This window comes from Geospiza fortis, unplaced genomic scaffold, assembly GCF_000277835.1.
Source record: "Geospiza fortis unplaced genomic scaffold, GeoFor_1.0 scaffold23, whole genome shotgun sequence".
Lineage (NCBI taxonomy): Eukaryota > Metazoa > Chordata > Aves > Passeriformes > Thraupidae > Geospiza > Geospiza fortis.
The window spans coordinates 10108382-10118798 of record NW_005054303.1 but is presented as its reverse complement, the minus strand read 5'-3'; the positions used below and the strand labels follow the sequence as shown (position 1 = coordinate 10118798).

The 10417-nt window shown below is 39.6% G+C and overlaps 1 protein-coding gene across 2 annotated transcripts in view; it reads right to left on the bottom strand.

The window, feature by feature from the left end:
* The window catches only part of PPP2R5E (protein phosphatase 2 regulatory subunit B'epsilon), a 69938-nt gene that overhangs the window by 14094 nt on the left and 45427 nt on the right, over nt 1-10417 (bottom strand). For both annotated transcript variants that reach the window (XM_031066144.1, XM_005417940.3), the window contains exons 3-4: nt 5869-5970; nt 3157-3249 (exon numbers count right to left, since the gene is read on the bottom strand). In XM_031066144.1, coding sequence (XP_030922004.1) covers nt 3157-3249; nt 5869-5970 — 195 coding nt within the window. The remainder of the gene's footprint in view (nt 1-3156; nt 3250-5868; nt 5971-10417) is intronic.

The following is a 10417-nucleotide window of genomic DNA, read 5'->3' as shown; positions in this document are numbered from 1 at the left end:
GCAGGAATGTCACCTGCACTTCTTTGTTTTATTCCCCTTGAACCCTCTACCACAACAGCATGAGCTTTCCCTTAGCCACCCTCTTCATTTTTTTTTGTGACACCACAACATTGGGTATTCTGGTGGATGTTTGGAATAAATTCAGAGGTAAACTTTAAAGCAAAAAGCACAACCAACTGCCACAAATGTGCAGAAACCAGGGAATTTTAGGTAATTTTTAGTAATCATAGGCAACCAGTATCTGTCTTGCATGAAAAAAAGTAACTGTGAACCAGTACCTGTCTTGCAAGAGAAATAGAGAGATTGTCAAACAGGTCTTACAAATGGGTAAGATGCTGTCAGAAAATCATTACAGGAGTGGCAGAAAACAAAATTATCTTAGATTCACAAACAGATCAATTATAAATACCTATTGCAAGTAGATATGTCAGTGTATGAATACACCTGATCTCTGTTAAACTACTATATATCTTTGAGAAGGCGAAAAAAGATAGGAAAAAAATATCATTAAAAGTTGTTAGGCTGTCTGGGGTTTTGCTTTCCAACATCCAGGTCTAGGACTGATGTACATATTCTTCCTCATTGTTTGGAACATTTCTGCAGCTTGCAGTGAGACCTCACTGTATCCTCCTTGCAGTAAGAATCTCTGGTGGGGATTTCATGAGGGAAGTATGAGGTTTGTCAGCTGCCCTCCAGAGGTTATAAACACATTGCTCTCCTCAATTAGTTCTGGATTTAAATAAATAAATAGTCACCTCATCCTTCCCCAAATAGCACATCTCAGCCTAAGACAGCAAACAGCTGGAAGCACTTATGTTTTTTGTTTTCTTACTGGATTGAAAAGCATTTATATTTCCAGTTCTCTTATGCAGATCCTCTCTGGAAACATTGCTAAACTAAGTCTCTCATTAAAAAAATAATAATAATAAGACTATTATTTTGCTATGTCCAATTTGTTTTCAGGTTTCAACAATAAAGTCTTATTTTTATGAATTAGCAGCAAGACTTCCATAATTTATTTTGACTATTCTAAACATACATAGAAAAGGGAAATTAAATTTTCCAAAATAGCAACCTACATAACAGAGACTTGTGGATATATTTGAATAGTATGTCTCTTAGCAACCACTGCCAACCATTTCAAACTGTACATAAGCAGGCTTTAGAAATGAACAGCTACACTGGTAAATACAGTATTTTATTAAAACATACAGCTGAAAGCCAGAAACACAGCTATACTTAATAAAAGAAAGCAAAAAGCAAGTAAACAAGCAAAAAGTTTGAGGAAAAAGTCCATTAAAAGCCTAACCTTTTAAATTTTTTTTCATATAGGCATCCTTACTGCCAAGAAACACTTCATTAAAATTAAAAAAAAAAATTGAGAAAAAGTTGATTCCAAATACTCCAAAAGTCCCACTTGTATTGTCAGTGTCACAAGACACCAAAATGCTTCATGTTCTTAAGTCTCAAATTGCTTTCCTGTGTAAGGGATCTGCAGGTACTCAGGAGTTACTCCTGACACACAACAAACACAACAGGAAGTGGAAGGACACCCCAGTTTCCTAGAGCTCACCACAAAGTATTTACACACATGGAAATATAACTACTTATATGTAGTTTGTATATGTGTGTATATATATGTCTGAATAGAACTTTTTATAGAAGAATGTGGATTTTAAATTGACCCTGTGCACAGCAATATAAAAATGGGCATCACCAAACCCCATGGCAAGAACATAGAAATCCTTAGAACTCTTTTGACCTCTTAATTGTCATATCATGTTTTCTGATATGTAGGTTTTAAAATCTCCTATTTCCCACTTTCAGTAGATAATATTCCTCCATTTAGTAGATTTAACGAAAACAAGCAAGATTTAAAAAAAAAATTAAATCCTTGGTTTAGACCCATTCTCCTGTGCCAAACTGACAGTTCTGAATGTCTTAAAAAGGTTGAGCAGGATGTTGCCAGTTATGACCAAATTCAGCAGCACAGAACAGGAGCATCTAACAATCATTTTTACTAGATTTTGAAGGAGAGCACATGTATTCATCCTAATGCAATCCTGCTCTACCTAATCAAACCAAAACCAGCCTGCAAAAACCAGTCAGGAGTGATTTGTCATGCATTTCTTTTATCTCCACCAGGTACTGTATGAACACATTGGTGTACCTCCTTGTCAAATCAGTACTGAGATGAACAAAAAGGAAACCACCAGAGGTATGATCCAAATGAAAAATGCTCTTGTGTTTAGGAGAAGGATAAAGTAAAAATTTAAGTATATCCTATTGCTTTTGTAGGATGAAGAAGGTCTTGTGGTATCGAGAAGGAAACTGAATTATCTTCTTTGAAACTTTGAATGTAAGGACAGAAATTGCTCTGTCCACTACATTTTTCAGGTATTCTTCATCCAAACAATACAGATGAACAGTAAAAGCACAACTTTTATTGCCTGAGCAGCACAGGGAAAAATAAAAGCTCCATGAGTGATAAGGTCTTCAGAAATGCTGAGTCTCTCCTGCCAACTCCAAGTTGCTTTTTCATTCAAGTGTCAGTCTGCAAGGAAACTCCATTTTCTATCTAAATAATCTTTCTAAATTTCCCTGATTTTCAAAAGCAAGCTACAGACAGCATCAAGCACAAAGTTCTTTTTGACTTTGCAGTTACACAAAAACTCACAAAGGGAAGACAAAACCCAAGACAGGCCTGTTCTCAAACCTGAAGACAAAAAATGTATCCTGGCTTATCCCAGAAAACAAATGTACAAACAATACTAAGACACATTAAAACTGGTGTTTAAGTAGTCTCTCTAGATAGAGAGAGCAGCATTTTGAGACTACTTGGGAAACTTTTCATTTTTTAACAGTTACTGTTTCAGCTCTGTCTCAAAACCAGTAAGTCAAATATTTTGACTGAGATATTGAAACTGGATCCAAACCATCTATTCTGTGTATCTATAGTAACAGAGACTGACATATAAACACACACACCTTTTTCCATTACCTCCATAGATTGAAAACTTTCATTGTAGATGCTGGTTTAGCCTTTTTCTGTTTCAAATGAAGTTACACTTTCAAATTCTAAACTAAATCTTTTTAAAGGATTTTTTTTTCTTCCCAAAAGTGACACTAAGCCCTAAAGAAAACACACCACCTTACCTGCAATACAAATTTCTGATCTATGTACTTTTTGGCAATGCTGGGCTGAAATTCTTGGCTTTCCAAAAATCGTATGAAAAACTCATATACAAGCTGCAAAAGAAAAAATAAACAAAACATGGGTTTAGTTTATGACTTGATTACTCTTTATATTTTTAGTATTTCCCTAAATTATTTTGTTAGAAGATTAAATGCTTATTGTTCCCCAGTACAAAGGGTTAAAAAAATGGAAAATATTTTTCTCCTTTATCAAATTGCCACCTTTTAGTTAAAATTAATTACATGAGCTTTTTAAGCTGCCTTTGCTTATTTAACTCCAGTCAAAGACATTTTATCACCAAGAACAGGCACTGCCATCTTGTAATGCTTGTTATCATCTTGTAAAGCTTCCCAGAGTAATTGGGAAGCACATTTAAACTGCCCTCTGAACTGCTGAAGTCACATCAAATACAGACATTACAATTCTGAAGGGGTTGGTGAAACAGTTGGAAATATTTAAATTAAATTAGAAACTGCTTAGAGTAGTGTTCTAGTACAACTTGAAACACAGAAGAAGAATACAAACCAGAATTTATTCAGAAGTTCCTAACTTACTGTAAAGATTAGCCTCAGGGCTGGAGAAAATCTGCTTATTTTCATGCAATTCCATCTCTACCTAAACTCTTCAGTGGGACATGCAAGACTTTTCATTTAGTGGAGAAAAAGAAGAGTATAAAAACCAGGGAACAAGGAAGTGAAATGAAACAGAGACTGCTGTGGCCTCGTAAGACAGCAACTCTGATCTGTCACTGATAATTAGCTACCAGCCAGCCATTCTCTTTGCAGAACCTTTTCATAAAGAGCAGCCATTGAAAACTTCCTCCTTTTTGTCTTTAGTGAGCAGGAATATTGATACTGAAAGGAGAAAGGAAGCTTAAAAATTACATTTTAAAATCATTTTAAATTTTTCCATGACAGAAATATGCTGCAAAACTGCTGCTGGTACTTTTTAACAGTGTTCTCTGACTTCTCAAAGGAAGCAATAGGAAATCACAAAGAAAGAGAGAGGTTTAGAAGTAAGTTGTGGGAAAAGTGACAGCTTACATAACACCAACATTAAATCATCAGGAAATCAATTCCATTGACTTTTCACAAATACTTTAGTGAATTTCTTCTTGACAATGCCAAGTCATCCACTGGATAAGAAATTCCCTCGTTTCCATGCAAGTAATGACTTTTTGAACTACAGCACCAGTGTCACTGAATGTGCTGTTTCCAGGCAGGCACAGCTCCTCAGAGCTGCCTTGAAGTTTTGAAGATTCTTATTTTTTGTGAAATTTAAATATAAATGAGGGATGAGCCTACATTTCAACAGATTCTGAATTAGAGAGCACAAAAGAGTGAAAAAAACCACTCACAGGATTGTGCATGCAACTGTAAAATAAAATCCTCATTTCAGGCTGAGACCAATTCTGCTCCTTTGCTCACAAAACCACCCATACTCCATAAACTGTTACTCAAGCTAACTTCCTGTAAATTTACCAGTGGTGTGAGTCATTATCCTGACTAACACACACAGGATCTTCATCTATATTTTCTATAAAGGAATTTACTGCATTAGTATCAAGGATGTTTTCTCCTGTTTAGTTTATGTTCTTCATTCAAAAATCACAGAACAATGGAATGGTTTGGGTTGGAAAGAACATTAAAGATCACCTCATTTCACCCCCCCTGCCATGAGCAGGGACACCTTTCCCAAGACCAGGCTGCTCATCCAACCTGGCCTTCAACACTCCCAGAGATGGGGCAGCCACAGCTTCTCTGGGAACCTCTGTGCCAGGCCCTCACACCCTCACAAGTCAAGAGCTTCTTAATCAAGCGTAATCTGAATCTCTCCTTGTCCTACCACTATCTGACTTTTTACTATCTGAGTAAAAATTCACTCCCTTGTTTTTTAACAAGCTCCTTTTCAAGTACAGGAAGGCTGCAATGGGGTTTCCCTGAAGCCTTCTCTTCTCCAGGATGAACAACCCCTGCTCTCTCAGTCTGTGCTCACGGGACAGGTGCTCCAGCCCTCGGATCATCTTTGCACCCTCCTCCCTGGACCCACTCCAACAGGCCCACAATTTTCTTGTGCTGATAACTCCAGACCAGGATGCAGTGTTATTCCACATGGGGGTCTCAAAATCCCTTGTTTTGACAACTGAAATTCAGAGGAAGGGATGCTACTGAGTGAGCTTGAATCCTGCTCCAAACACCTGGGAGCAAACCTTGACTTGAGGAGAGGAAGGAGGACTTAGATAGGGATGCAGCTTCTCATTCATTTTTCTGATCAGCTGCCAACACCTGTGCACTTTCCTATGAATATTAACCACCCTCAATAAAGCAAAACTGCCAGCAGTGTCATCCTCACAATGCTCTTGCTGCAGTTGTTGAAAAATACTTGTGCATCAAAGCAGTTGGGAAAGCAAAATAATTTTTAAATCAGTGAAGGAAAACAGGAATATGAGGGACATCATCAATATAATTTTGAAAGAAAGCTATAACATTTTGGAAATATCACAAAGTTCTCTCCCTTCTCTGTAGGTACTATATTAGAATCATAAACAGTATTAGTAAATGTTAGTGTCTCACAGACTAGTTCTGATTCACAGGTTAAAAAAAAAAGCTGAGAAAATTATTAGATACACCAAGCAATGACAAGAATTTCTTCTGAGGTAAATAATCAAAAACCTGTAAGTGCGGCCACGATGCCTCCAAGGTGGGCTCATCTTCTTCTGGATCAAATTCATTGCTGTCACTAGGTGGGAGAGTTCTGAAGATATTGCAAGATACCTGAAAAGGCAAAGAAAGGAGGATGAGATCCATTCTGCAAACAGGAAATAGATTTCAGGACCCTGTATGTCTGTACCTGCTCCATCCTCCATCAGTTGAACACAGTTCCTTTTTCCTGCTGTCTGACAAGGATCTTTAGCAGCAGCACAAGGCTAAGGGACCTGTCACTTCACAAACCTGCCACCAGCCTTGGCTTTTCTCCTTTCCTCTGATATCCCAGCATTAGCCAGTCTGCCACCATGTTCCACCAACATGTAATTCCCAATCCTGATGGGCATCAGTGGGAGCCAGGACTGCTTAGGAGTTGTAGGAAATACCATCAACTCGTGTTTATAAGTGTTGTCATACAGCATTTGGTTATTTTTGTCTGTACAGAGAAACATTAATGATTAAGGTCTCATCTGTCAGCGCTTGCTAGGAGTTGCCAGTGCTACTCACACATTAAATGCTTGGACACCTCATGCCAAGTACAGAACTTGGTACTAAATGAAAGCAAATAAGAGTATTTGCTCGACACTTAGCCTACATTTTATTTCATGGCTGGCTCTCTTTGCTTAATCTTATTTAGAGGTACTTTGGTGAGACTGCCTGGCTTTGTGAGGTTCATGCTATCAGCAAAGACTGAGCCAGAGAGCTTTCCTGGGTTAATTAGAGTGCTGAATGGAGCGTACAGCTTATTATGCAGCAAATCTGATAACTGCAAACATGCTGTAGGGCCCCTCTGCACTTGGAAGGTGATGATGTGCCTTCCTTGCTCCGCTCCTGCGCGTTTGACCCAGCCCTAAGCTGGTTAATCAAACAGCTGGGAAAAGCAGCATGTTATCCCCTAATCTATACGTGACCCCTTCACAGTAGTTCAGACAAACTAAGCTATTTAAGACACCAAACTAGTATGTTCTTCAGCACCCTTGCTTATTTTTCCAGCTTTTTTGCTCCTGTAAATGTTTTAGCCTGTAAGGACTATTTTCAGTATGTTGGCAACTTAGTGAGAAAGGGCACTTTAAAGCCCACAGTTTAAATACAGTCCAAATACTGATGAAACCAGATTTAAATAGGGTGAAGTTTAAGAATTTGCAAGACAAGCAGAACAGATTCAGGCACTGCAAGAACAGGAAGATGAAAGAGGGAAGTGCAGGAAAGCACAGGTGGTGCACCTGAGTGAGGGATGTTCACTGAACACCAAAGAGCGAGCAAGGCAAACCAGGGAGCACAGAAAACAAGAGGCTACACTGGTTTGTGCTGGGACTTGTCCCTTGCTGCCACAAGAGGGTGTGTGCCACTGCAGTTCCAGTCCTGCAGGCTCTCTACAGGAGCCCCTCTCTGTAAAGCTCAGTGCTGCTTTCAGCCTGGAGAGACTCAGCACTCCCTGCAGCCCGGGCTGGTGGGTGCTGAGCTCCTCCTGCCCTGCGCCCACAGCACCGAGTGACTGCCAGCACTCATCAGGAAAAGATCTTTTCCTCCTTTCTCCAGCCTCTTCCCCAGCTCATTCACTTCTCTCAAGAGCCCCTTCATGAAGAGACATTTCTAATCTCCTGAGAGGTCAAATAACTATTCCAGGAATACATACATGTTACAGTTTGTCTTTCCTCAAGGATTCCTGAGCTCCTCCTTCTACTATCCCTGATATGAAAATGCAGGGAGAGAAGGAGAGTGATCACAATTAGCAAGACAGAGTTTCTACGGTAGAACACAAGAGAGGACAGACAGCCCAAAGGATTCCCAAGTAAAAAGTGGGAAATGTACCTTGAATCCAAAGATTTGGGATTCTAAAATACTTACTCAAGCATTTTTTGGTAATGCTTCACAGTCAAAAATCCCAGCTCTCTCAGGATTTGGATCAAAATAAGAAACTAAGAAAACCAAAGGCAGCTTTTTTTTCCCCTTCTCTGCTTTAAATTTCATTTGAAACAAGAAAGAAAATTTTCTGCAAATTTAACTATACATGTATTATTAAAACTTGTACCTACAGATCACTCATCAGCTGTTTTGTTTAGAAACTCGAACAAATACTGAATTATGGCACAAGTAAAACCTGCAAGGGAAAGTACACACTTTCAGAATGAAGAGCTAAACAAAGACAAATTCCTGTAAGACTCAAATTAAGTCAAAGCAAGCCTCAAGCAGTTAGTGCCAGGGCCTTACCAGCATGACAGAAGTATGAGAGGTTCAGCAACAATTAGCTAAGTCCCAGCACAGACACCTGGATCTTGAGCTTGGGACAAAATTAGTATGATCTCTGGAGAGTGCCTATTAAAAAATGCCAGTCTCAAGGCAACTCAAAAGCAGGTTTTTTTGCATAAGAAAATTAATATGCAGGAGTGAATGCAATGCAAGCTAGAATATGGTCCTAGCATGCAGTTTGCTCTCTTTAATTTTCTGGTTTGCATTAGGAGTAAAGATAAGCTATGTGGAGCCAAAATGCAGATATCCTCCTGAGGAGAACAGACAGAACAGGTTATCTTTAAGTGATTTCCCCAGGTTATCATAACTTTAGGAGATAATGCGTGCCATTACAGTTACATTAATCACCACAACACAGCACGATAGCTCGTTTACATGCAGTGTCAATTTATAGCACGCTTCTCTAAATCAGTAGCCTCTGGGTGGTTAATGTTTATAAGCCTCTAAGGGAGAACTGAAGACAACAAGTCCTTCCATGCATGAACCGCCCAGCTGTACTTTGGAGACCCTGACAGCCACCACACAACACAGGAACATCAGATCTGGAAAGACTTTTTCTCAGATAGGCATAAGGCAGCTATTTAGAATTTATCCCTGGGCCCAAGCAGCATGCCAAAATTCCTCCAGCTGGATGGCTGAACCACTTCTCTCTCCTGACCTTTCTTGGATCATCAAGCCAGAGGACATCCCTGCCAGCCTGCATACACAGTCCCCAGGGATTCCTGTCCCAAAGCCAACACAAATGACCATGGATCAATACTGACTTCCATCTGCCACTGATTAGGAACGCCTCCAAGCCCAGATGATCCTTTTGGAAGGCAAACCAGAACTCCAATATTCTAGAAAGTTGTATCAAGACAGATGTCCCCTCTCTGTCCTCAAAAACACCTGCATCCTCTTCCTCCATGGCTGTACCTTTCAGAAGCACACATCAAACTGGGTGTGCAAAGTCCACCAGAGCTCCTCCATCATGCAGAATCTCAACACCCAAGTGCCAGAAACCAACCTAACAAGCAGTTCAATCCACCCATTGGCACTGAATCAAAAACATCCCAGACCAAAGTGGAAATGCTGAAATGACAGATTTCTAGGCTGGAGATGCACAGAAACCTCTGAGCTGTGTGTCAGTCAGGCACAAGTCACAGAATCATGGAGTGGTTTGGGCTGGAAGGGACCTTTAAGGTCATCTCCTTCCACCACCCTGCCATGGGCAGGGATGCCACCCACTAGACCAGTCTGGCTTTGAACACTTCCAGAGACAGGGCAATCACCACTTCTCTGGGCAACCTGTGCCAGTGCTTCACTTGCCCTCTTAATAAAGAATTCCTTCTTAAGATCTGATCTAACACCTAAGTCCAGCCAGATGCAAGACAAAAACTCTCCCAGGCAATTACAAGTCAATGTCAAATTGTTAAAAACAAACAAGACAGGGAAGGCTGCTCTGTGACCCTCCCCAAGAGAGTGAGCTGCAATTTCTGAACAGATCTGATGGCTGGTACCTGGCAATGCACAACCACAAAATTAAGAATACACAGGTAAAAGCATCAAGCTTCAAGAAATCTTTATCACCACATTTATATTTGAAAGAACTTTTAGAAAAGAAGGTAGTTACAGGCTCAAGTCTGAAGTCAAAATTCATGTTTTGAGAAGTCCTCTCCTTGCCCCTCACTGGAGTGCTATAAAAGTGACAACGCTGTAACAGAAACACTTCACAAATTGAATTGCAGCCGAGCACTTCTACTCTGTGCTGTTTGAAACAAAGATTTTTATCAGTAATAGTCTTCCTGAATGAAAGCTGAAATGAAAACAAACACACACACACTGCAAAGTTTAATGTATTCTCTGTATAAAACCAGGGTAAGTGGATACCCACTTAGCTTACAGGGAACACCTGCTCTTCAATTAAAAATATGTGGAATCATCCAAATAAACCCCATGTACATATAAAATTGAAACCCAGTATCTCTGCTCACAATGTTTAAACTGCTGTGCATAATAATAACATAAAGAAGTAATAAAATATAATTAAGTCATAACATGAAGCCATGCTAACCTGGAGACAACACTGGCCCCCAGAAAAGACACTGGACTTGTCCTTCTGAAACATATCTGCATATGTGGAGTTTTTTAATATCATTTACAGATTTACATATTCTAGAGCCTGAAGCAACTACTGCAGTCACTCAGCCATAATCTTTCTATAAAACCCGCTGAATTGTTCCCAGAAGTTTGACTAAAGAACATCTTACAAAATGTAGTATCTAAT